The sequence below is a fragment of the Dipodomys spectabilis genome, unplaced genomic scaffold (assembly GCF_019054845.1).
Source record: "Dipodomys spectabilis isolate Male_0828 unplaced genomic scaffold, ASM1905484v1 ptg000023l, whole genome shotgun sequence".
Lineage (NCBI taxonomy): Eukaryota > Metazoa > Chordata > Mammalia > Rodentia > Heteromyidae > Dipodomys > Dipodomys spectabilis.
The window spans coordinates 914,834-942,128 of NW_024870700.1; the positions used below are offsets into that span (position 1 = coordinate 914,834).

Sequence of the window (27,295 nt, forward strand, 5' to 3'; positions counted from 1 at the left end):
TTTGCTTATGTGGTGCTGAGGAATCGAACCCAGGGCCTCATGCATGCAAGGCAAGCGCTCTACCACTGAGCCACCTTCTCAGCCCCTCCTTGTTTGCTTTTATTTGCTTTGACTCTTGTGCAGTTGGAAGTTGTTGTTGTTGTTGTTTTAATCAAAGCTCTTTAGAAATGTCCATTTTGCCTGATTTGAACCAAAGCAGTGGGTAAGGGAAGGGATAGAGGCAACAGATATTTATTGAATACCTAGTATGCTAAATGTTTAACTTTATGCAATCATTCCAAAGAAATGAGTACTGCAATGATAATTTTAAAAATTAGGAATCTAAACCTTAGGGAAGTAATTTTCCCAAGGGTACAAAAACCTGACTTCTCCAGTTGCTTGTCTCAAACAAATTTTGTAGAAATCTTGTTATTTACCACTTGATTTACATTTTGTGTTTGCACTAAACAGTACTCACAATGCTTTAGAATTTAGCACATACCTATTTAGTTTCCTGAGTTTGTTAGGAAATGTATCTTTCCTGGTAAGCTACATATTAGAAATAATGCTGGGTAATGCTGTGATAAAGGTGCAGATTCCAAGGGCTGGGAATGTGGCTCAGTGGTAGAGTGCTTGCCTAATGTACATGAAGCCCTGGGTTCAATTCCTTAGTACCACATAAGCAGAAAAAGCCAGAAGTGGGGCTGTGGCTCAAGTAGTAAAGCTTTAGCCTTGAGCAAAAGAAGCTCAAGGATAGTGCCCATGCCCTGAGTTCAAGCCCCAAGACTGGCCCTCCAAAAAAAGGTGCAGATCCCAGAGCTTTGCTTACTGAATGCTTCTAAAACTTTGATCTGGTCTCCTTGAGCTCTTGAGGGAACAATAAAACTCTAAGGAGGAACAGACCACTTCACAGCCACATGTGTTACCCTGCCCTGCTGCTACCCTAGTTACACTTACATTCCAGGAACATACAGATCTCAGCCAGCAGTAATTGCATACTAACTCCATCTGTGAAGGAAAACCAAATGCTTTACAATGAAGCACCTGCCATCATCTCTCACAGGACCCTCTGCCCTTTATAGAATATTCATGAAGTCTTTCTTTGAAATCTCTGCCTGAGTTTCAAAAGAGTCCCTAAAGGAGAAAGAACCATTTCATAAGGCAAACAGGAAATCCAGCAAGATTAAGGAGGCACTGATTTCCAAAAACTGTACTTTATCCACAGTTAGATACCATCTTACATTTCTTGAGCAATCAAAATGCTTTCTTCCATTATGCCTGACCATGTGACCAGAGAGAAAAGAAAGAAAGGAGAAAAATAAAATCAGTAGTCCCAAGCAGAATTTCCCTCTTTCCATTTTCTCTATTTGTGTTTGATTAAAAGTTTTTTTTTTTTTTTAAAGTCGGTCATGGGGCCTGAACGCTGTCCCTCAGCTCTTAAGCTCAAAGCTAGCGCTCTACCACTTGAGCCACAGTGTCACTTCCAGCTTTTTCTGCTTATATGGTGCTGAAGAATGGAACCCAGAGTCTCATGCATGCAAGGCAAGCACTCTACCACGGAGCCACCTTCCCAGCCCCGATTATAATTTCTTTTATACATATTTACTTGTGACTTTGGTACATAGTGACCTGAAATGCAAAGAAGTTTAGGAAAGTAAAGGTAAATAGAACCATAATAGGTTATCAATTTTTTAATGATTCTTTATAAGATTTTGGGGGGAGGGGAGGGAGATAACTAATTCACATTTACAAAGTTTGAACAGTTATAAAGACTTACAAAGAAGATCATATTGTGATGAAAGTTGGGGCATTATACTTGGCAATAACCTCAATCTATTTAATGTTTCTTAGCATATGTAATATACATATAATATTATAATATTTGGTGTATAATATATAGTTCCAGTTTTCAAAAAATACAAATAATAAGAAAATGTAGGATGATTACATGCAAAATTAAAATCTTTATGTTAAAGAAAAATGTTGATTGCTGGAAACTAGCACCTTTTTAAAATAACTATACTGGAATTTGTTGTTACTATGGGACTATTGGGATATTCTTTCTATAGTAGATACAAAGAGATTTTTTCCAAGGATTTTTCATAATAGTAATCCTCCTGTCTCCTTAACTTCCGGTTCACTTTATTCTTCTCTTTCTCTGCTTATCTTCATAAGATCCTGCTCTATTTTTCTTCTCCAGCCTTAGCATCTCCCAATATTCAGAGCATAGAATTAGCTTCCAGGATGAACTCTCTATCTACCACAAAAACAAATCAGTTTATTTTAGCAAGATCTTGTTTCTATGTACTAGCTCATTATATATATATGTGTGTGTGTGTGTGTGTGTGTGTGTGCGTGTGTGTATGTGTGTGTGTGTGTGTGTGTGTCTTGCTAATGTTTTAAGCAGGTTTCAGCGCTTTTTCCTGTCATCTTATTTGGAATTGCAAATCCTAAAGATGTAAAGGCAACAAGGCTACATCCTTGTTTATAAAAATAAGAAATATTTCTTGAATTTTAATCGGACTATCCCTTCTCAGACTCGTAGGGATGGATTTATTTTTAGTTATAGAAATGACCCCTTCTCCACTCTCAGCACGCTGCTTTACCCTCCTCCCACTAAATTCATTGAAAGAGGTCCCCTGGGCCGGGTCTGGAGAGCATCGTTGCTTCCATGGCAACCAGACATTAGCTTCCTCTGTTACCATGGTACCGGCTCGGCCCAGCCGGGTGGTCACTATGGTAACTAGAGGTGGGTCACGGCTGTCAGGGCGCATGCGCGCGGTGCCGTTGAGTTGCGCGGCGCGCCCGCGGGCCCCTCAGCTATCTTCGACATGGCGCTGAGACGGCGACGAGGCGTCCGGGTCTGCGCCCGGCTGCCCGACTTCTTCCTGCTGCTGCTTTTCAGGGGTGAGCTGGCGCGTTTCTGGAGGGTCTAGGAGCGAAGGGAGCCGGGCGGGCCGGAGCGGCTGAAGCCGGTCCAGGCAGAATAGCGGTTCCCAGCCCCGGGGACTCCGGGGGTCCCGGCTCGGTTCCGGGGCGGGGAGTGGGGCGGGCTGGGCCCCGGAGGGGCGCCCTCGCGGGGCGGTCCGTGCCGGGCGACCCTCGGCCCGCCGCGGCGCCCGCGTGGGGCGAGTTGCTCTCCGGGACGGCGGGGTGGTCCCCAGGCCTGGGCGGGCGAAGGACGGCGGCCGCTGCGGCGTGGGCTGGGGAACTTGCTGGAAACCCCGGGGAGCCGCGCGGTGCGCGGCGGTGCGCGGCGCGGGGCCCTGCCCCAGCCCTGCCCCAGCCCGGCCAGGCCTGGCCGGCTGCTCGCGCGCAGCCCTCGGCGGGGAGGAGGGGGGACCTGCCCTGCTTCGGTCTCCTGCCATCGACTGAAGAACTGGACTGGGCAAAGCCAGCTTTCCCGAAACCCTTGGTGCAGAGGGTTTGAGGACTTTCCTTTGTCTCCAGGAGACTCGGACACCCCCCCCCCCCCATAACATCTGGGCCATTTTTGATGAGGATAACACTGATACGCTCGAAAGTTTTGTTTCCCTCCTCCTTCCTCCTCACTGTTTTGGAATTACCTCATGGTAGTATCTTCCTTGTCCTGCCCGTTAGACAGAAGTTTCCATCTACCGAGCATTAATATATACACATATATATTAATGTGCACAAGCACATACACACAGAGCACTTGGAAACCGTTATCTCATGTCCTCGTTTACAGCAGCTGTATGAGGAGGGTTCTAACCAACCCGTTTTCGGAGAATAATGGATCATCTTGTTTTGTTTTGTTCCCCCCCCCCCCCCCCCCAAAGCTGCCTTCAGGATGCACAGCGTCAAACTCACATTTGCTAAAAGCATCATCCCAAAGCAGTTGTTTTGGTCTGGTAGCCTTCCAAATGTAAAAGCCTTCCCAAAGTAACCACCAGTCCAGCCCCTTTTCTGTCCTTAGGTCATCTGGACTTTCGGCTTTGTTCTTATCATCATCCCTTCAGGTTTTCAAACAAAACAAAACAAAACAAAACACCAAGGGATTGTGTGGGAGTGAGGGGGGGGGAGGGTGAACAGTCTTCGGAAGACAAAGCATTTTAGTGTTCATTCTATTGGGATGCTAGCAATGGTGTATTAAAAAGTAGGGGGTCTGGTCCAGAAGCACTGGAAACTGGGAGAAGGATGTCTCCGTTTGTGGTTGGTGTGACCTGTGCTTTGCCTGGAAGTTAACTTCCAAAACCAAGTGCAGTTGGGAGATGTAAGTTTCCAAAGGGTAGCCAGGGGACAAGAGTGTCAGGAATGTCCAGCTCCCACTGTGTTACTCACACTGACACTGTCCTATTCACAAACTCGAACAACTCCCTATTGTCAAAGAGGTTTGTTCACATGAAAGTTTGCAGTTTTTATTGTAGAAACATTTGGCATTTAACTTCAGGAATTAGTTTCCACTTAGTGGTTTGTTAAATAATCTGATTTTGCCTTCCCTGAGCAGCTAATTTTGTGGCTTTCTTGCTATAATATACTGGGATTTACCTTCAGATTATAAGAAGAAAAATCAATTTGCAAACCAGAATCAAAATGGTAGGATGTAGCTTGAAGGGATGTAGCTTGCTTGCTTTATAATTTATTTATTTGTCGATTGTGGGGCCTGAGCTCAGAGCCTTGACGCTGTCCTTGAACTCTTTTGCTGAAGGCTAGCACTCTACCATTTGAGCCATAGTTCCATTTCCAGTCGATGAGTGGTTCATTGGAGATAAGAGTCTAGTGGGGACTTTTCTGCTAGGACTGGCTTCCAAGCACAATCCTCAGATCTCAGTCTCCTGAGTAGCTAGGATTATAGGCATGAGCCACCAGCGCCTGACTCTTTTCAAAAATGTAAAAGAAAAACTTTAAGTTTTTTTCTATTATTTTTACCCTAAGCATACCCTAAGGCTTTATTCTTTTTTACAGATCATAAAATGGTGTCTTTTTTAGCTTTCAGGATTTTTTTCAATTGTATTACTATTCTGTTTTATCAGTAAAAAAGAAAAGTTCCCCACATAATAGCCAACATTTCTTTGGTCGTTAACCTTTGCTGGTCTCTGTTAAAAACTTTAGCATGGACTTTCCTACCTGGGCTAACACAGTCTTTTAAGAGTTTGTTACTATGATTTTTCCCATCTTGTGGATGAAGAAATAAAAATATGATGAGATGAAGTCACTTACTCATGGTGATATCCAATTGTGTTAGTAAAATTTTTATTTGTTCTGCTTGACAATGAGATTCTTATTATGGGTTAGTGTAGCAAAATTGTTAAGTTTTAAAGCTACATCATTTCCATGTAAAATATCCCTCTGTTGAATTGGTGACAGGTGCAGTTCAGCTTTTCAAATGTTATGCCATATGTCTTTCTTGAATGATTAATGCAGTGTTTATTGTTAGTTTCAAAATCTTTTGATGACCTAAAGAGAAGTATTTTATTGAGAATTAAAACAATAATAGTCTGTATTCTCAAAGTAAGATAGTTTGTGCGCTGAAGGGTTACAAAACCAAAAACTCAATTTCTAGGAAATTTTTGAGGAAATATTCTAATTCTTTTATTTGCATGTGTTTGGACACTTGAACTATATTTTAGAATGACCTGTCATGTTAGGTTGTTTTAATTCCTTTACAATATCTGATAGTTAAAATCCTTGTCACATTTGTATATTTTAAGACAACACCAGGCCCTGAAAATATGCAGTGCTTCAAATCAGCTGCTCATTCCCAGATGACCTGTTGATGGGCATTTGTTCTTGAGTATTACAGGCCAAAAAGACTGGCTGGATAGCGGCTAGAGATTTTGGTCATAAGTAATTGCAGTGTTACACCTAGTCAGAGTTATAAGCCACCCAATAACTAAGCTTTGTGGAACTTGCTCTTAAGGCATCCTGTAAGGTAGGTTTAAATAAGTTATTTTGGAAGAACCCAGACCAAGTGTATTTTCTGAGATTGCCATGTAATGTCACAGAAGCAGCTATGGATTTAGCAGCTGTTAGAGATCTGAAATTAGCAAATTCTTTCTCCATAAATTCTTTAGATTTTTTTTTGAAGCACAACTGGGCTAAAGAAAAGAGAATGTGTGAATGAAATTAGCATGTATAGAGTTAATAAATTTAGATTCTCTCTCTCCCTCTCCCTCCCTCCCTCTTAATCCCTCTCCCTCCTTTCCTCCCTCCTTCTCTCCCTCCCTCCCTTCCCTCCCCCTCTCTTTCTCATTCTCTATTTCTTATACCAGTACTGGGGCTTGAATTCAGGGCTTGGGCTCTGACCTTAAGCATTTTTGCTTAAGCTTGTACTCTACCACTTGAGCCACAGCTCCACTTCTGGCTTTGTGAGGCGTGTGTGTGTGTGTGTGTGTGTGTGTGTGTGTGTGTGTGTGTGTCCTCCTCCTCCTCATTCTTTTTTTTTTGGTCAGTCGTGGGGCTTGAACTCTGGGGCGTGTGTGTGTGTGTGTGTGTGTGTGTGTGTGTGTGTGTGTGTGTGTGTGTGTGTGTGTGTGTGTGTCCTCCTCCTCCTCATTCTTTTTTTTTTGGTCAGTCGTGGGGCTTGAACTCTGGGCCTGGGCGCTGTGTCCTCCTCCTCCTCATTCTTTTTTTTTTGGTCAGTCGTGGGGCTTGAACTCTGGGCCTGGGCGCTGTCCCTCAGCTCTTCAGCTCAAGGCTAGAGCTCTACCACTTGAGCCATAGTGCCACTTCCAGTTTTCTGATGGTTAATTGGAGATAAGAGTCTCGGACTTTCCTGCCTGGCCTGGCTTTGGACTTTCCTGCCCTGCCTGCCTTTGAACCGTGATCCTCAGATCTCAGCTTCCTGAGTAGCTAGGATTATAGGTGTGAGCCACCGGGCCGGGCTATATTCTCTTTTAAAATGTGTTTAAAATGAGGTGCTATGAACACAAATATGTATATGAATGTATTTGTTAGGATTCAACCCAAGTTTTAAGTTCTTGAATGTGTCCTCTGAATTCTAGTAGTGTTTCAAAATATTTTCACTGGGGAATGAAGAGATCCTAAGAGAAAATTTGGTAAGCACATTTCTTTATACTCAGTTTAGGAATTACAGAATCCACTGTGGTACTCTGTTTGGAGAGCTAAAGTGTCAAGCTAGTGCCTTTTTGCCACTTTCCATAGCACACAGAAAACTTTCAGAGAATTAACCCTTGTTTCTGATGTTCAGTGTGAGGTTTTGTGTTAGTATGTTTGTGTTTTCTTAGTTTCTGTAGTTTCTATTGTGTATTATATATTACATTTCCCATGAGTAATTACAGAAGTTACAGAGTTTCTTGTGTGGAAAAATTAAGCTGTTTAATGAAATTAAGACCATATAAAGCCAGGTGCTGGTGTCTCATGCCTACAGTCTTAAGTACACAGGTGGCTGAGATCTGAGGATCACAGTTCAAAGCCAGCCTGGGCAGACAAACCCAAGAGACTCTTATCTCCAGTTAACTAGCATATAAGCCAAAAAGTGGAGGTGTAGCGCAAGTGGTAGAGCTCTTAAGAACATGAGGCCCAGAATTGAAGCCCCATTGCGGAGACACACACACACACACACACACACACACACACACACACACACACATTTTTCCTTATGTCTTAATTATTTTCAGAGCATCCCAAGGTCCTGTGATTTAGCCTTGTCTGCAAACTATTACTAAAATCAAATTCTGCATTATCCATGCTGTATCTGGCAATCTCAGTTCACAGTGATCTTTCCTATCGTTAAATAATCTGTCTATCTATCTATCTATCTATCTATCTATCTATCTATCTATCTATCTATCTATCTTTGTAGTTCATCTTAGTACAGCAAATAACTCTTGTTATGTGGGCACTTTTCTTCATGTAAATGGTACAAAGTGAATCACGCATTCCCTTCCTCAAGAATCAGGACAACCAAAAACAACAAACAAACAAAAAAAAAAAGAGTCAGGGCAACTGTATACTTGCTCAGTATACTGAGCTTTAGTTATTGGGTATATCGTCTCAATGATATTTAAAAAGTTCTTAGAACCAGAGGCTGAGTTTTATTTCTGTTTTTGTCTTTCCAGAGATGAGTCTAGTAAATATTGCTCTCCTGTTTTTGTCACTTGAAATCCAGTTAACATTGTTTAACTACTGCCTATGTGTCTAGGCATGTTTAATATATCTTAGTAGTTCCAGTGGACCTGAGAACTTTAGAAAAGCCTCAGGTTTTAGAGTAGTATTTCTTGATTTATCTTTTCTGTCATCTACCCTCTATGGTTCAAAGGTTAAAAAGAAAAAAGATGAAATGCTTACATAGAATATATTGTTGAATTTGTTGCACAAGACATCAGGGAAAAAGCAGAGGAGATACTCCAAAATGTTGACAGGTTCTGTTTGTGACTAGCTAGTCTTAGGACTGATTGATGTCTACTTTTATGTTTTGCTGGTCGATTCTTTTATCCTTCTTATTCTTTTATCCTTTTGCCTGTTTTTAAATTTTTTCCTTAATGAGGATTTTTTTTTCTGTCTACTATAATGAGAAAAATGTGTTTTGGTTTGGTTTCTAGTACATGCAATAGTGGAATTTTAGATTTGGCACCAGCAAAGAAACAAACAGTTGGTTTACTACAGTATGACATATGTGCCTTTCTCTAGCTTAATTATCAGTGACGTTAGGTGAAGGAGGAACCCACTTAATGCTCAGTTGTGTGGTCACATAGGTCTCTGTAAGTCATTTGAGAGTTTAGTTGTCACTGGCTTTTAGCTAGAAGAGCCAGCTGTGGCGGCATCTTCGACAAATGATTAACTGGAAACTGAAAAGAGCTGCTAAGAGTACCTCCTCACTCCTACTCCCACTCTTTTTTTTTTTTTTTTTGTCATTGGTCATGGGGCCTGAACTCTGGGCCTGGGCGCTGTCCCTCAGCTCTTCAGCTCAAGGCTAGCGCTCTACCACTTGAGCCACAGCTCCATTTCCTGCTTTTTTCTTTTTGCTTATGTGGTGCTGAGGAATCGAACCCAGGGCTTCAGGCATGCAGGGCAAGCACTCTACCACTGAATCACTTTCCCAGTCCCCTCCCACTCTTTTTGAACAGACAAAAGAATCTGTTTTGTTACCTCTCTAGAGTCTCTGTGCCAGCCAGGTAACTCCTGTAATTTCTTTCTCTTCGGTGCTAAGAGTATAAAGTCAGATTGACTGCTGTGGAAAGTTGAGTCAGAAGATGGTTCCTATGCCTCACACTAGGCATATTATCTCCTTATAAAACACACCAACTTTGTTAAAGAAAGTAGGTAAACATGATTTCTGAGTAATGAGTCTTACTTAGATTGTGATTGGATAAAGAGTTTTTTTTTTAACTCTGAAAAAAAAAGATGGTTCCTGAAGATAGATGTCAGTTAAGGTGCCCCATCATTTCTTCCTGCCCAACACAGACTTCCCTGTTAGATATCGTTCTCAAGGAAAATATTTGTCCTTAGAATGAAGTGCAGCTATCTGGAGGCTTACAGAGATGGCAACAAATCCCAATACAACTGCTTATTTTTGAGACAGGATCTTGCAGTGAAGCCAAGGTTGGCTCTTGAATTTTCCATTGTCTACCTCAGCCTCCCCAGTGCTAGATTAAAAGCACACATCACCATGGCTTGCCTTTTGGAGGATAAGTTTGATTTATATAAGTGCAAATTTGGGGAAATAGAGAAGTTAAAAACCAGGAAAATGGAGGAAATAATATGAGCCATGGGATGAACTTGGGAATTCATATATTGTGCTTTGGGAGAGTGAATTGTTACCATGATAAATAACAACAGCTACCATTTATTGAATACTATGTTCTAGGCACTGATTGCTTTATCTGGCATCGTAGTGAGTTTAGGCTAATATAACAACCTGAATGCTCCAAACAACAGACATTACTTACCATCCTGGAAATAAGACTGTCCAAATATGCTGGCAGTTTTAGTCCCTGTGAAGCTTCCTTTCTGGCTGGCAGATGAGTGCTGTGTTTCTACATGGTAAAAGGAGAGAGAGCTCTGAAACCTTTTCTTTATAAATTCCACTAATCTCATGCTGAAGGCTTCCCATCATGACCTCATCTAAACCAAATTGCCTTCCAAATGCCCTTAGGGGTTAGGGTTTCAACATGAATTTTAGGAGGACACAAACACACTGTAGCACCTGAAACTACTTTAATTTATTTTAGCAGCCAGTGTTACAAGTTTCAATGTGTAGATATTGAATTTGGGACTTGTGCAAGCTAATTACAAGGCCCATAGTTATACCTAGTAAATAGAGGAGCCGGATTGTTCATTGTAGAAAACATTATAAATAGCAAAATTGAAATGTACTTTAAATGTCAGCATAAGAAATTTAGGTGTTTTTTTTTTTTTTTCCATCCTGGCTCTTGAACTCCGAGCCTGGGTACAGTTCTTGCTTGTTTTTGCCCAAGGCTAGCACTCTGTCAGTAGAGCCACAAGCCACTTCTGGTTTTTTCTGTTTATGTGGTACTGAGGAATCTAAACCAGGGCTTCATGCATGCTAGGCAAGTACTCTATCACTAAGCTACATTCCCAGCTAAATTTAGGTTTTAATAGCAATGTAAGGGCTAGAAATTAATTAGTGATTTTGACTCAAGGAATTTTTGTGTACAAAAGGAGTCAAGATGATGGGAGAGGAAAAGCCATTTAGGAAGCTGTTAGAATAGTTCTAGGTAGTGTCCTGTAGTGCCAGTCTCTTGACAATGAGCTAGTTTTTTTTTAACTAGTGGCTCCCTTCCCCCTTAGACCAAGGAATATTTATGAAGATCTCCAGAAACTGTTTATATCATCAAACCGTAAGTATTACCAAACCTTCTGTTTTTCCCCTACAAAACACAGAAATGTAGGACCTTTTCCATTGTAACTAAGCACTTATGTGCTATTGCTGAAACTTTTGCAATTTGAGGTGCAACAACAAAATTATATTTCATTTTCCTTCTTCACAATTTCATGGACAGAAGATTCATTATTATTATTATTATTATTATTTTGGTTGGTCGTGGGGCTTGAACTCTGGGCTTGGGCGCTGTCCCTGCACTCTTCAGCTCAAGGTGAGCGCTCTTACCGTTTGAGTCACAGAGCCACTTCCGGTTTTCTAGTGGTTTGTTGGAGATAAGAGTCTCACGGACTTTCCTGCCTGGGCTGGCTTAGAACTGTGATCCTCAGATCTCAGCCTCCTGAGTAGCTAGGATTACAGGCATGAGCCACCAGTGCCTGGCTAGAAGATTCATTCTTTAGCAACCTCAGATGCCTTTTATCTTAGTAAGTCAAGAACTTTGACTTTATCCTTAAAGGTGGCAAGCATCATAAGGTAGCAGGACCATAATTAAGTAAACTAAGGGCTAGTTGATCACAGTGCAATATTATGACAGTTGGTCTGATAACCCAGATACCTTCTAAGTGACTGAAGAGCCTTAGACAGCTCATTATTGCATGTACTTAGAAGCATAGATATGCTGTAAAAAGGGCCGATCAGTCCTATCCTAGGGAAGACTGAGCAGGACAGTAGCTTTCATCCCACTATTTGGAATGATACACATTTTCAAACTTGGGAATTGCTTCTTTCTGGAATTTTTCTATTTAGTATCTCAGACTGTAGTTGGCCTCAAGTAACTAAAACTGTAGATAAGGAGGACTATTATGTGTCTGAAAGTAGCATATTTTAATCTTGCTCTTGAAATTTGTATTTACTGGGTATATAACTTTAGGTTGTCAATTATTTGTCTTACAGCCTGGACTCTATGTGCCTTCCTGTCTTACTGCTGCAGTCTGTAGCCTAACCTTCAGTGTTTTCTAGGTTGCCTATGTTTCTTTTTTCTAGCTACTTTCTATAAGAATTTTTTTTCCTTTTTGTCACAAAATGTTACTACATTGTGTCCAGGATGAATTTCTTTTTATTTTTACTAGTTGTTACATGTTGTTCTTTGTGTATCTGAATTTGCTTATTCTCCCCATCTTCCTCTCCTTTAGGAATTTGCAGGTATCTGTTCAAATATTGTATAGTTCCTATTCTTTTGGGATCCTGATTAAATGTATTCTGTCTTCCAAGATTTAATCTTTCCATCAAAGTTTTATATTGTCTGTTTGCTGTTCTAGGTTTTTATTCATCTTTGTTTTACAGCTAACAACGGCTTCCAGTCTATTGAAACAGTGGATAGTGCATTTTTTCACTCATTTCTGAAACTTGATTTGGTTCTTCTTGGCCTCTTTTTGCTTGCCTCGTTTTTCATTCCTTTAAAAAAAACTTAAGCATTTTATGCACAGCTTTATTTTCTTCTTCTTCTTCTTCTTCTTCTTTTTTTTCTTGCTTGTACTGAGGCTTGGACTCAGAACCTCACCCTGAACTCAGAACCTTACCCTCTTGCTTGCTTTTCCCACTCACAACTGATACATTACCACTTGAGCTATAACTCCAGTCCAACTTTGTGTAGGTTAATTGGACAGTCTTGTGGACTTTTCTGCCTGGTCTGGCTTTAAACCTTAATCCTCAGATCTTAGTCTTCTGCATAGCCAGGATTAAGGGCATGACCCATATGTCTAGATATGAACAGCTATTTCATGTTATGTCTATAAATATAGAGAAGGATATTTCACTTGAGCCATGCTTTCAGCTCCTTGTCTGATATTTCAAATATCTGAAGTCTTAGGCATCAAAGTCTATTATTTGTTGTTTCTTATGATTGTTTTCTTTTTTGTTGTTGTTGTTTTTTTGGGTCTGGTCATGGGGCCTGAAATCTGGTCCTGGGTGCTGTCCCTCAGCTCTTCATCTCAAGGCTAGTGCTCTACCACTTACTTGAGCCACAGCTCCACTTCCAGTTTTTTGGTGGTTCATTTTGGAGATAAGATTCTCACAGACTTTCCTACCTAGGCTGGCTTCAAACTGCCATCCTCAGATCTCAGCCTCCTGGGTGACTAAGATTACAGGCATGAGCCACACTGATGCTGTCAAGGTGTTTTTTGGAGAGCATGCTTCTACTGATGGTCAGGCCTGCCACCCTCTGTTATGTTTGTAATCCCTAGAATACATACATGCGAGGCAAGCACTCTACTACTAAGCCACATTCCCAGCCCCATAGTTCATCTTTCAGATCCTCAGTGTTACTCATTTGTTTTATATTTCTATAGCTTTACTTAGCAGGTCTAGTGTTGTAAAAGTTCCTGTTGACCAGGCATAGGTTATATGGATCTGTTATCCTTGCTACATGAGAAGCTGATATTGAGAGGATTGTGGTTCCAGGCTAGCCTGAACAAAAAGATTCCATCTCAGTAGAAAAAGCTAGAGTATGGTGGAACATCCCTGTCACTCCAGCTATGGCAGGAAGCTTAAATAGGCTTTCCCAGGTGAAAAAGGAGATTCTATCTCACAAATAACCAGAGCAAAAAAGGGAGGTATGTCTCTAGCAGTAGACTACCTGCATAGCAAGTATGAAGCCCCCAGTTCAGACAAAAAACGAGTTCCTGTGTGTATCATAAGGGAAGGTGATAGGTGGTTGGTTGGATTGGCATTCTTAGTTTTGTCGTTGTTGTTGCTGCTGCTGTGACAGTACCTGAGAGAAACAATTTAAAGAAGGAATGATTAATGTTGATTTCGGAGGTCCTGTTCATCATGGTAGAGAGGGCAGAACAGTTTCCATCGTGGCAGCCAGGTAGCATAGAAAGGATGCTTATGGGGCTGGGAAGGTGGCTCAGTGGTAGAGTGCTTGCCTTGCATGCATGAGGCCCTGGGTTCGATTCCTAAGCACCACATAAGTGAAAAGAAAAAAGCCGAAAGTGGCGCTGTGGCTCAAGTGGTAGAGCGCTAATCTTGAGCTGAAGAGCTGAGGGACAGCGCCCAGGCCCAGAGTTCAGGCCCCACGACCGGACCCCCAAGAAAAAAAAAAGAAGAATTAATGCTCATGCCTAATGGCGTTCTTTTTATTCCTTTCAGGCCCTCCTACACACATTGTGTACAAGTCTTCCTGCCTTAGGTTCATCCTTTTTGGAAAAGCCTTCACAGACACATCAAAAGTTGCTTTACTAGTCTGTAGTGCTTCTCCAGCCAATCAAGTTAATCAGGATTAACCTTCACACTTACCATCAGACATGAAGTTTTCACTTTGACCATAATAAAAGCTTAAATGTTGAGCTTACACCTTTAATCCTAGTTACTTAGGACATCTGAGGATTGTGGTTCAAAGCCAACCCAGGCAGAAAAGTCCATGAAAATCTTATCTTTAATCACCAAATAGCCAGAAGTGGAGCTATGGCTCAAGTGGTAGGGTACTAGCAGTGAGCAAAAAAGCTCAGGGACAGCATCCAGCCCCTGAGTTCAAGCCTAGGACAGGCACAAAAACAAACAACAAGTTGGACATTTTTAAAGTTTTCTGGTAAGGAAGACTAAGCTGAAATTTGTAATCCTCTTGAACAGTTTTTCAGTAAGAGCAACTAGTTTCGTGTCTTTTTTTTTTTTTTTTAAATCAGGCACTGTTTTAGACTCCCCCCCAGGAAACATTCGCTGTGTTTTGAATATAGGAAAAGATGAAAGCTACCATCCCTCCTCTAAATGTACTTTTATGCACATAATGAAAAGTTCCCATGTAGTGTACTGGGGGATTAGGACTCCCCCCCACCCCTAGGAAGACTGTTTATGTACCTTTAGTTGAGAAGCTGCCCAAGTTCCCATGGGAACACAGATATTTGAGGTGCTTAGGTGCTAACCCCATGTTGGGTCCATGAGTGGTATGCAAAAGTATTATTATTCTGTGGTGAATGTTTGTCTTTCCATTAATTCTGCGAACTTGATTTTTCTGTTAGATTGTTTTATGAGTGATGACTGCTAATATCAAACATCTGGGGATATTTTCTACACATTTCAGCCTAAATCACTCTCTAGAAGTAGGTCAGAGTTGAAATGGTGTTTGACCTGAAAAATATGTACATGTTTTAATTAATTAATTAATTGTCAGTTGTGGGGCTTGAACTCAGGGTCTGGGGCTCTGTTCTGAGCCTCTTACTGCTTGATCAAGGCTAGCACTCTGCCACTTGAGCTACAGTACCACTTCCAGTTTTTGAGTGGTTAATTGGAGATAAGACTCTCACAGGGAATTTCTCCTCCACCTATGCTGGTGCTCATCCTGACAGATCCCACCGCCACTCCCCCCCCCCCCCTTTTCTTTCTCTAACTTAGGCTCTAATGCTGGGAGGATGTTTCATAACACTGAATGAGGGATTTAGACCTCACTGAAGCCAGAACAAATATTTTCTCCTACTATTGTCCTGTGGCTAATATCCCACATGCTGTTTGTAAATTATACCACTCTGTCCCAGAGTGAGTTGAGAGTCAGGTAAATTCTGAGGAAGATGTTTTGTGTTTTGTTCTCTTTTGAACTCACACATTTTACTTTCTGTGCCTTTTCTTGCCAAGTACATTTCCTACGTGCCAAGTAAACCTGTTGAAACTTTGGTTGTTTCTATTCTTACCTGTGAGCAGCACCTTTTAGCTCACCTTTTTAAAAAGTTCTAAAAAGACTTGGAGGAAGAAAATTAACTGGATCTGTAAGACCCCAGTTGTGAGCATAGTGACATGTCCTCTACTGTCTCTTACCTATAGTGAAATAACCTCAGCTTACTGGCTATATAAGCCATGGCTTCTAGAGGAAATACCCTTATCTTCAGGGAGCCCTTCTTTACATGTCTACATCACCCTTCCAAAGAGGAGCTGGAATGCATTCCAGAAAAAAGTTTCTTTCCTTTTTCTTCTCCAAGAATATACTTATGTAAAGGAAGGAATTTATGTGTTTGTGTGTGTGAGAGAGAGAGAGACAGAGAGATAGAGAGTATTATGGTTTGAACCTATGGCTCTATGCTTGTTAAGGAGCACTCTACCATTTGAGACATACCTTCAGTGCTTTTTTTCTCTGATTATATTTTATTTTATTTTTGTGCCAGGTATGGGCCTTGAATTCAAGGCCTGGGTGCTGACCCTTATCTTTTTTTGCTCAAGGCAAGCACTACATTCCCAGCCCCTGTTCTTGTTATTTTTGACATAGAGTCTCACTATTTGCATATGCTGGCTTAGGCCTCAGTTCTATTTTTATTTCCCTTATAGCTAGGATGGTAGGCATAATCCACCATGCCCAGATTTATTTTTTGTTGAGATGGGGGTCTTAGAAACTTTTTACCTGGCCTGGTATTACAACCCAGTTTTCCTGATCTCTGCCTCCCAGGTAGGATGGCTGTGGGGACCTGGCAAAAAGAGAACTTTGACCATAAGACTTCAGTGATTTGTTTTTATTAGAGGATGATCACAAGATTTGAAAGATAGTCTTTGGCTGTGTAGAATTGTTCTGTAACCATGCGCTGCCATTTCTCCTCTTCTGTTGCTGTGATTCATGCACCGCTAGTGCAGGTTATCACTTTCTCTTCCTTTTCATTTCCAACTCTTTCCTCAGTATGCAGCTTTATGGACTTCTCTGCAAAAGCCTCTTTTGTAGACCTCTAGAGGGAGGCAGGCTCTTCCTCTTCTGAATTATTACTCATCATGAAGGAGCACAAGAGTTTGAGGAGCACAAGAGTTTGAGTTTCAGCTCTACTGTATGACTCCTGAAAGCCATTTCCTTATCTCTGTAAAAATAGGACAGTATCTGACTTTGAATAATATTTTTCAAAACACTATCTAAAGTTCTATCAGTATCTAGATTATAACCAAATTAATAGTACTTAATACAGTAAAATAAATAGTTCTTATGAAGTGTGCTCAGCAGAGTATCTGGTATAATGAGCCCTCATTTTAGGTTTTGTTTTTCAACACTTGGTAGTAGAGATTTACTATTAGTAACAGTTGCTGCTGCTTCTGCATCTATTACTGTTCTGTTAGGATTCATTAGATTCTTAATTATTTTTGACCAATCTAAAGTGAAATTCATCAGATCAGCTTAAGGGTCCTTACCTGCAGAGGAGTCCCTTCCATAGCCCTGGGTTTCATTCTAGCAGCATGTCCTTAGTTTCCCAAAAGATTCTTTACAACCCATTGACTTACTTTTTTTCTGCTCCACCTTCCCCTTTGTTGTATTTCTTACTTTGGGTAGTGTTAGAATGGCCGCAGGTACTTTTCTCAGCTAAAAGTAGTGTTGGGAGTGGGAGCACCTTCATGTTGGATTAGTGGGGTGATTGTGAGGTACACATCTCTGGGTAGCTGTCACTGCTGGTCATCTTAGTGTTGGAATGGCTTCTCAGAATATTTGGCCATGCTGTTTGACTCCAAGGGCTGTGATGGGAAGTTGCAGGATCTACTGTGACTGCCAGTGTGAGCTCTTGTAATGCCACAGCGGTGAGATATGGTAATGAGCTTTCTCTTCTCAAAGAGGATTGAGGATTACTAGGAATACCCTCAAAATACCATTTAAAGTATGAAACTGTAGATTGAAGGTTTCCCAGTAAAATATATGTTTATAGTTTGCACTGTTACATTACATTAATTTAATATTTAATTAATAGTAAATGTTTTCATTGACCATAGCTAAAGGATAGTCCTAATTACTCTGGTTTTCCCCAGATAATATTACTAAATGATTGATGAAGTGATCAACAATCTTAAAAAAATGTAGGAACATTTACAGAGTACCAAGCAATAATAACGGTATCATGTTTGTAGATTTTTGGTTATATTGCTAGCTTTTTTCCTTGGGGTAATGAATTTGAATTTGGGGCCTAGTGCTTGTTAGGCAGGTTCTCTACCACTTGAGTCATGCCTCAGTCCCTTTTGGCTTTTGTTTTTCTGGATAAAGCCTTACATTTTTGCCCAGGTCTGTCCTTAGCCTTCATTCTTTCTACCTGTTCCTCCTTCATAGCAGGAATTACAGGTTTGTACTGCTGCTCTTGGCTTGAAATCTTTCTTACTTGTTTTACTAGTGTGTGCCTCAAAATTAGATATTCTTCAGGCTCCAGTCTCACTTATCTCAATCACAATTGTCATTAAATTATATCATTTTATGTTACATTGATCTATCAATGTAAATATCTAATGTGATATCTTTTTATATGTGTATCTTGTCTCTAATTATTAGTGACTTGACTTGGCTTCTGCTTCACTAGGAAAACAAATATACAATTATGAATATGAAATTACTTAAAAATGAGGAATCACTGAAAGGTAAAAATTGTAAAATCTGGCAGTACAACCTCAAATATAGAAAAACAGGAGTATTTTTGTGAATAGAACGATACCCAACATAAAGGTAGGTCATGTATGGGTATGCAGGCACTTACGGCTAAGAGGGCTATGCAGCTCAGCAGGTGAGTTTGCTCTTCAGCTGTGAGTTGAGGAGGCAGTAAGCTTCCTGCAGAGCAGCTAGCCAAGATTTCTGTTCAAGTGTATCCTTGACAAATGGGAAACCAGAGACTGTGCTTTGGTATATTTCAAGTCAGAGACCTGAGTTCCACTTTGATACTGACTAATGGAAGGTTAAGTAGTATTCTAACACTTCTGAGTGTTGCTCTTAGTCTATAGAAAAGAAATTACACATTTTTCAGGATTGTTACAGAGGCAACTGAGTTTGTGTGTGAAAGAACTAAGTTTTAAAATGTTAATACAAATATTACCATCTCTGCTTTGCTTTCTTTTCATTGAGTTTAGAAGTTTCATCTATCTCTTGGTTCTCTAAGACTTTTATTACAGTGCTAACTTGGAGGAACTTTCTCTATGAAAGTTTCCCTGTAGCTTATTTTGATGAGATAGGAGATGTTTTAAAAATGTTTTTTCTAAGGTAGAAAAAATATTTTACTTAAAATAGTTTGTTGCCCCGAGTTTTCCTACAAAAATAAAAATCTAGTTTTAAGTTTCATTAGTAAAGAGAAAATTTTATGTAATGTTCTTGGATTTAAAAAGTGGTTCAGTGATTATTTATAGAAAAAATTAGACCTCTTCAGCCTGGGGGAAGTTTTCATGCATGAACTAGCAAACATCAAATAATAAGAGGTTTTCATGGAAATTCCAGCATACTTTAAAGTAAAAGAGCTGCCAGTATAAATCAGTAGGTTTATATTAAAAATAAACAGCTTATTAAATGAATTACTGTTGAGAATGGATTGAGCTAGGCATGGTGGTCCCATCACTAGTTCAATGCCAGCCTGGGCTACATAGCAAGACTATCTCAAAACAAGCAAGCAGATAAAAGAACAGAGGAGTTTAGAACAGAAAATGCCATATACTAGGTAAGCCTTTCATGTCCCATGCTGTTTTTACCTGAAAGTTTTAGTATTGTCTTCCCAAATATTCTCAGTGAAACAATTCTGAAATTAATGCACTTATAGTGTTAGCATACAAGACATATGTTTTCCTTCTGTAAATTAGAAGCAAGTAAGGAGAATATGAGAGAAAAGAAAAACAATGTTAACTCAAGAAAAACACTACAAAGTGCATTTGTATAATACTCTAAAATTCTTATTTTTCAGGAAATGCTGAAATAAGCTCAACAGAAGCTCTCAATGAAGAGCAAAATCTTGGAATATGTTTTCCTGTAGGCTTAGCTACATAAGCTACTTGAAAAGTTTTTTCCTCTTCCTGTAAAGGTTACTCATGCTGGACTTCTCTGCCAGGAAGAGCTGTCTTACAGCTCAAATCTAGCTACTCAGCAGCTGGACTTATGGTCAGAAGACCCAGGTTTTGCAACTATGATCCCAACAAGTAATTTTATTCTTTTTGAATTAAGTTTTCTACCCACGAAACAAGTATGTATTCTTCTCTATTTACATAGACCCATATATTCTGAAAGTCACTGTAAGGAGTGGTTTCTTCACTTCCACACTGCTTCTGTTCCAGGCTAGATAATCCTTTGTCTTAGGTCTTGGGCATTTCAGGATGTTAAGTATCATCCCTGGTCTCTACAACCAAAAGTGACTAGGTTTTCCCATCACATAGCATGGTAGAGCTAGACTGAGATCCAACTTTTTAAATACATTCCTAGCCCAATCCTCCAGTTTCCACCTTACACTAATTCAGTCCAATCCCATACCAAAAGTAGTGGTATATACTTAAAAGTTTGACACTGAAATAAAGATTGACAAAGGCTCTAATAATGCTTTAATAATGATTCATTGCCCACTTGCTCCACTTCATCACTGCTCATTCTCAAAGAACTGTTTGCCTCAGCCCTTAAACATTATAAAATGCTTGAGTAACACTAACAGCAGTTGAAATGCATGCTTTGTGAGGATTCAGTTTGTTTTTGTCAGCTTCAGAACAAGTTTAAGTTGCACGTGATGAATGGAATATTGATATGCCCAGTGAAGAGTTCTAATACTCATTTGTGAAGCATATATGTATTGCCTTAGGTTTATGCTGAACTTTCTTGTATCTTGCATTTGTACTAGATGTGCTTTCTAATTTGTAGTTTTCAGTAAAAGCAAAATCTATACATATAGTATATGTATGTATATATGTACATATACATATAGTATATATATGTATAAATATAGCAAGTGACATTTATGTTGGGTTGTTTAATTCTATGTCTGTGTTTTTGTACTATATCTTGGGTTTTCAATGTGCAGAAATTCAGGATTGGCTAGAGAACACGAAAGAAAAGTCATAAAAAAGGAAAATAGAGCATGAAAGTTGAGTGCAGATGTCAGAAAAGAAACTTAGTGTCCGGCAGGAGAACTTAAAAGCATTCAGAAAACATTGCTTTACAGATAGATCATGTTGTCAGAACATCTGGATGCCAGTTTCAAGCTCTTTGCTGAGGGCTGTTCTGGATTTCAGTGTGGTCTGTCGGAATTTTTACTTTGACAGCTGGGTAACAAAGCCATTTAACTTTTGAAAACACCAAACTACTGTAGTGCTGAAGACCTTTGAAGGTGCTTTTTTATTTTTTCTGGTGAACTCTTTGAATTTAGATGTAATTTTTTCGTTATATAATATGATTCTGGAAATGAATAAATTCATAATATGAAAGAACTTGAAATCTCAAGGCTTTGGGGTTTGAAGACTAACTATAAAATGCAGAATATTAGACATTTAGGGTCATTATCTGGTGGTATGTGTGCTTGCTATTTTTCCATTCTTCCTAATTGCATCTTTTTTTTTCCTTGTCATTTGTTGGGCTTGAACTCTGGGCCTGGGTGCTGTCCCTCAGCTCAAGGCATGCACTCTACCACTTGAGCCACAGCTCCACTTCTGGTTTTCTGAGTGGTTTATTGGAGATAAGAGTCTCATGGACTTCCCTGCCCAGGCTGGCTTTGAACCATGATTCTCAGATCTCAGCCTCTTGAGCAGCTAGGATGACAGGCGTGAGCCACCGGCACCCAGCTGGCCATAAACATCTTAAAGCAAACAACTGGCTGACTAAGATTCTCAGTTTTCATTTTTTTACTGGGCATCGTTTTCTTAGTGGTATTTTCTACGGGAAATGTGTTGGATTTGATAGCTAGATCTTGTAGATTGACCTAGTATTTGCTGAAGGATAGTTAAAAGGGTTAGTTGCAGCTTAGAAAATAGGTAGAGTGGAGGGAGGGACAAGAAAAGCTGTCACATGATTGGTCAAGGATGTACCATACAAGTAATAAAAAATGTGGAAAAATTGCATGGGGCAAGGAAGAAAGGAGCCACTCCAATATTGTGTTTGGGAGTCTAGATTTTTGTTATCGTTGTTTGGGTTTGGTTTTTAGCTGTAAGACAGTATAAATTTGGCAATGTTTTAAAAGTACATATAAAGAAACATGATTATTCATTCCAGGGCACTGTCATAATGACTTGTCATTTTTAATATTTACTTTGTGATGTTTCTGCATATTTAAATATAATTGAATTCATACCCTTAAATATAACTTCAAGTTCTTTTTTTTTTTTTTCCATTGCCTTGCTCATAGTCCTTTGTAGGGGATTACAAAAGCCCAAACTTTTTGTTTTTTTGACAGTCCTGGGGCTTGAACTCAGAGCCTGGGTCCTGTCCCTAAGCTTGTTTTTGCTCAAGGCTAGCACTCTACCACTTGAGCTACAGCCCCACTTCTAGCTTTTTCTGTTTATGTGGTACTGAGGAATTGAATCCAGGGGTTCATGCATGCTAGGCAAGCACTCTACTGCTGAGCCACATTCCCAGCCCCAAAAGCCCAAACTTTTGAGTTTCTTATTATCCCATTAGGTCACTCTCCCAGTTGCTCATCTTCTGCTCCTTGTTTTTAGCCTCCATGGTGTGTCTTTATTTTCTCACATATGCTCTAAGGTATTGTATATGCTATCCATTGCAAATGATATGTTCTGCATGGTTAAACTGTGTGTGTGTGTGTGTGTGTGTGTGTGCGCGTGTGTGTGCGTGTGTGTGTATATGTGTGTGTGTGTGTGTGTGTGTGTGTGTGTGTGTGTGTGTGTGTACTGAAGCTGGAACTCAGGGCCTCCTACTGTTATAGCTGGTTATGCCTCCAGTTCCAAGTCTCTTGGATTTGTCTGCTTGTGCTGCTTTCAGATATTGATCCTCAGTTCTCAGCTTTCTGAGTAGCAAGGATTACAGGCATGAGCACCAGTGCATTGCTGGTTAATCAGATTTATGCATCTGATTCAGTCTTAAATCTCACTTCCTGAAGGAAGCTTTCCCTAATTTCTCAGAATTGTACCTCCTAATGTACATATTATAATTGATTTTGAAGAATTAAAATGTTTATTTATTTTTTATTTTTTGGGTCCGGTCGTGGGGCCTGAACTCTGGGCCTGGGCGCTGTCCCTCAGCTCTTCAGCTAAAGGCTAGTGCTCTACACTTGAGCCACAGCACCACTTCCGGCTTTTTTTCTTTTTGCTTATGTGGTGCTGGGGAATCAAACCCAGGGCCTCATACATGCAAGGCAAGCGCTCTACCACTGAGCCATCTTCCCAGCCCCGAATTAAAATGTTTATGTGTGCATTATAAACCCTTATTTTTTTTCTTTCAGAGCCAAGGATTTTATCCAGGGCCTCACACATTCTAGATATGCCCAGTACCATAGCTACATCCGTAGCTCTGGAATACATTAAAATACAGAATTCATCAGAGTAGGAATTGTTTGGCTTATTTTTTAACCCCCAGTATAGTACATTATAAACGTTCATTATTTGTTTGAAAGAAGAATGAATACATGACTAAACAAAAAAATCAGAGGCAATCTCTGCTTTCTTCATACATACTACATTTGTCAAAATATGCTTCTGCACCCTAGGCTTTACCAGTTGTGGATCAAAAATATTTTTAAATAAGTTGAACATATATAGACCTTCTTGTGTTATTCCCTAAACAGTGTACCATACTAACTATTTAAATCACTCTTACGTTTTGTTGGTTATTACAAGGAACCAGAGATTATTTAAAGCATACTTGAGGATTATGTAGATTAAATGTCAGTTTATATAAAGGAGTTGAGCATCTGCAGGTTTGGTATTGGCTGAGGTCCTGGAAAAAATATTACATAGATACCAATGTACAAATATATGTGGTTGGCAGTGAATATCTGAAAGTCTAATGATGAATTATTTTGTAAAGGAGCTAATACCTATATTAAATGTGTTTGTTAGAGGCACTACTGTTTTTGACTAGGAAGGCTGAGGTTCAGGTTACTTCAGTATCGGGATTGGGAGGTGGTTGCTGAGTATGGTACTCACTGTTTATTCCCTGTTACTTTGGAATTAGCTGACAGAATGGAGACAAGCTTACTGTTCTCTCCATTTTTAGTCTATGTTCCAAGATCAGGCAACTCAGTACTGAAATGTCTGCCTCAGAACTTTTTTGTTTTTTGGCCAGTCCTGGGGCTTGAACTCAGGGCCTGGGCATTGTCCCTGAGCCTCTCTGTACTTAAGGCTAGCACTCTACCACTTGAGCCACAACATCATTTCTGGCTTTTTTTGTGTATGTGGTACCAAGGATTTGAATCCAGGGCTTCATGCATGCTGGACAAGCACTCCACCACTGAGCCACATGCCCAGCCCTGCATTAGAACTCTAACACATGCAACCAGGCAATGGTGGCAATTGCCTGTAACTGCAGCCCTTGGGAAGCAGAGGAAGGTGTCTCAAACTCATAGCCTTGGCACCAGGCTATCTCCCTATCACACACCAACAGCTCTTAATTTATGACTCTGAAATGCACAAATATGTTTGCTTTTCTTGCCATGACAACAGAAACTGAATAGAGCTTCAAATAAAAACCACCATCTTCTGCTGAAAGCAAAATCAGTTATCTAGGTTGGAGCTCTAACCATTATCCTTTACATAATGAAATGCTTAAGATGAAAGAAGGTTGAGGGAGGTGAGTTTACAGAGGTCCCACAATCCTCTGATGCCAAAAGATTCACTTCATCACTGAATTGAGGGAAGAAGAAATAGGGTGCCATGCTGCCAAGAGTTTTCTAGTAGATGTTGTCTCTGATAGGTCCACGGCTAGATCTTAATTCTAATTAGTCATTTGAAAACATGGTTAGAGCCTTTCTACTTACGATATGCTCTGTAGACCAGTAGCTTATAAAAATGAACAAGCTCAAGTTCAACTGCAGATAAACTGAATCAGAATTTTCATTAAAAATAACAAAATGCCCAGTGATTTCTATGCATGTCCATATTTCACGCACACTATTGTTGTGTGATGTGTGAATTCCTGTATGATGGTGTTTGGAAACATGAGTCTTTCCCTTAGACCACGACATTTAAGAGGGTATAAAAGGTAGCTCCTGTGTAGTGTATGTGCTTACATAGCAAGTTAATGACATTATCAGAACTTAATGCCTCTGTCGTGTTTTAACTTGGATTTCCTTTGTTTCTATTTAAGTTAACCTGAATTTATAGTTTTATATTAGAAGAAAACTTTCAAGATAGTCTTCCTGTAGCTGACCGTGAGGGTACGTGCCTTTCATCCGAGCATTTGCAAGGGTGAGTAGGAGGATGCCAGGTTCCAGGCCAACTTGGACTACATTGTGAAACTTTGTCTCAAGAAAAGAAAGGGGGGAAAATGATAGTCTTCTTATGCCAGTGTTTGTATTTATGTATGCAAAGAGATATTTAGAAGGTATCCAAATGACTACTTCTTCCGTTTAGATTTGGACTATTCTATTACAAAACCCAGTTTTTATAACTGACAGTTTTCTCACTAAAATTTAAACTTAAAAAGGTTAAATTACACTCAACAGCAAATGCATCATCTTGTCATTTTTGTGTCAGTACCAATGCTTACACTCAGGGTTTCTTGAGGCTTTTATGTTCATAGCTGGCACTCTTCACGTGCACCACACCTCAGGTGGTTCATTGGAGATGGAGTCTCATGGACTTTCCTGCCCAGGCTGGCTTTGAACCTTTATGCTCTGTGTAGCTAGGGTTACATGAACTACTGGTACCCTACTGCATCATCTTTTCCTTATTGGATTTAAATACAACTATTTAAATGTTGTGTGGCCTTCAAAAGCCATAAATATGTTGAATTGTTATCAATGGAATGAAGTCTAAGTTTAGTATAAATAAGAAAAGCCTGGATTCTCTGATCATTTATCTGGTTTATTCATTTTCATCCAGATTTGAGCCTTGGTTGGTAAAATATGTTTGTACCTGGAGACAAACATAAGGCAAGAACTTTTGTTCTCTTTGTTTTACTTTATCATAAGTAAATCTATTGCAGCATTATGGAATGGTATACTTTTTATTTTAAGATTCTTCTCAAATGTAGGAGGATCCAGTTGTTCAGGCAGACATTTAAAATGAATGTAGGGCTGGGAAGGTGGCTCAGTGGTAGAGTGTTTGCCTTGCATGTATGAGGCCCTGGGTTTGATTCCTCAGTACCATATAAGCAGAAAAAACAAGAAGTGGTGCTGTGGCTCAAGTGGTAGAGTGCTTGCCTTGAGCTGAAGAGCTGAGGGACAGCCCCCAGGCCCAGAGTTCAGGCCCCACAACCAAATAAATAAATAAATAAAATAATTGTAGTCCCTTGTTCTTTTACTCTCAGTCTTTTTGAGGTCTCATTCCTCTTATCCAAATGCTGGATTTATATTTTATTTACATCTAGTCTTCCCTCAAGCTAAGAATAGTTCTGTTTTGATATTTTCTGCTATCGTTTGGCTTCACACTAATTTCTTTGGTATATTGGGGTGTGCAGTAGATCACTAATGTATGCTTGTTTCCTGTAATAGTGACCAGAATTAGTCTTTATCTATGGTGTAACGGTTGATAAAGAACTCCTTGGTTTTGTCTTTTTTTATTCATGAAATTTAGTGTATTTAGTTTCGTTTAATATTACCATTAAACTTTTGCTGGATGCCCACATTGTGACTGGTACTTTCTACAAGTGTTTGAGGGTTAATTACAAAAAGTAGGTTGGTGTGTCTTTGGATTGTGGAAAGGGAGGCATTATAGGGTACAAAAATCCAAGTTGCAAAGAATTACAAATAAACCTATTTTTCCTTTAACTAGCATCGGCTACAGTTCTGTTTACCTCAGGTTAATATCTTTGACTCTTTTTACATTATAGGATATTTTATAAGTCCTATAAAGAGGTGACTGCCTCCCTTTGATATTTGTTTGTTTGAAGAAAAGTCTCACCACTTACTACCGGGCAGCCTGAGCTCCTTGTGTGGTACAGCCTCCAGTTTGCTATCTTGCTGCCTCTGCTTCCCAAGTTCTAGGATTTCAGGCATATGCCATCATATCTAGTTTTCTTTGTTGGGAAAGGGACTTGTATGTAGTCTCAGATGGCCTTCCACTTATCATATTCATGTCCCAGTTTCATGAGTGTTGAAATTATAGAGATAGGCTCAAGTTTTTAAAATTTGAGATTTGTTTTTAGTTTCTTATTCCCTGTTTGTGCTTTTCTGTGTACTGTATGACATTGAGTTGATGCTGTGCTTAAAGAAATTTTAGTGTTTGTAAATTGTAAGGGCTCTATTTTTTTCTAGTCACTTTCAGTCTGTGAAGATGTATAAACTTTATGTAGCATACAAGAAACGTACTTTTCTACCTACTTCCTTTCACAAGCTGGACTACATCCATTCTTTGAGTACCTATAGCATATACAAGGCATTGTGCCTATGTGTAAATCAGGTTCTGCCCTCTAGGGAAGAAGCTCCTGTCATGCTTTTTATTGGAGCCATACGATTCCTATCAGCCATGTACAGAAGCCTTATTTTGTAAATGGGCTGATCTTGAGGGAATTGACACATAAGTTCAACTTCACTGAGGAAAACTAACAACAATTTCAAATGAACTGAAATCTATTTTGAGAGAGATTTCTGAATAAAGTAAAAGTTAGCTTAGTTTTTGTTGTTGTTTTTTTGGTCGGTTGTGAGGCCTGAACTCTGGGCTCAAGGCTTGTGCTCTACCACTGGAGCCACAGCACCACTTCCAACTTTTTCT

General features: G+C 39.8%; 1 protein-coding gene across 1 annotated transcript in view; it reads left to right on the forward strand.

The window, feature by feature from the left end:
- Nucleotides 1–2,682: 2,682 nt before the first annotated feature.
- Nucleotides 2,683–27,295, forward strand: part of Jam3 (junctional adhesion molecule 3) — a 57,308-nt gene continuing 32,695 nt past the window's right edge. The window contains 2 exon segments of the mRNA XM_042674947.1: nucleotides 2,683–2,743; nucleotides 2,746–2,886. Coding sequence (XP_042530881.1) covers nucleotides 2,683–2,743; nucleotides 2,746–2,886 — 202 coding nt within the window.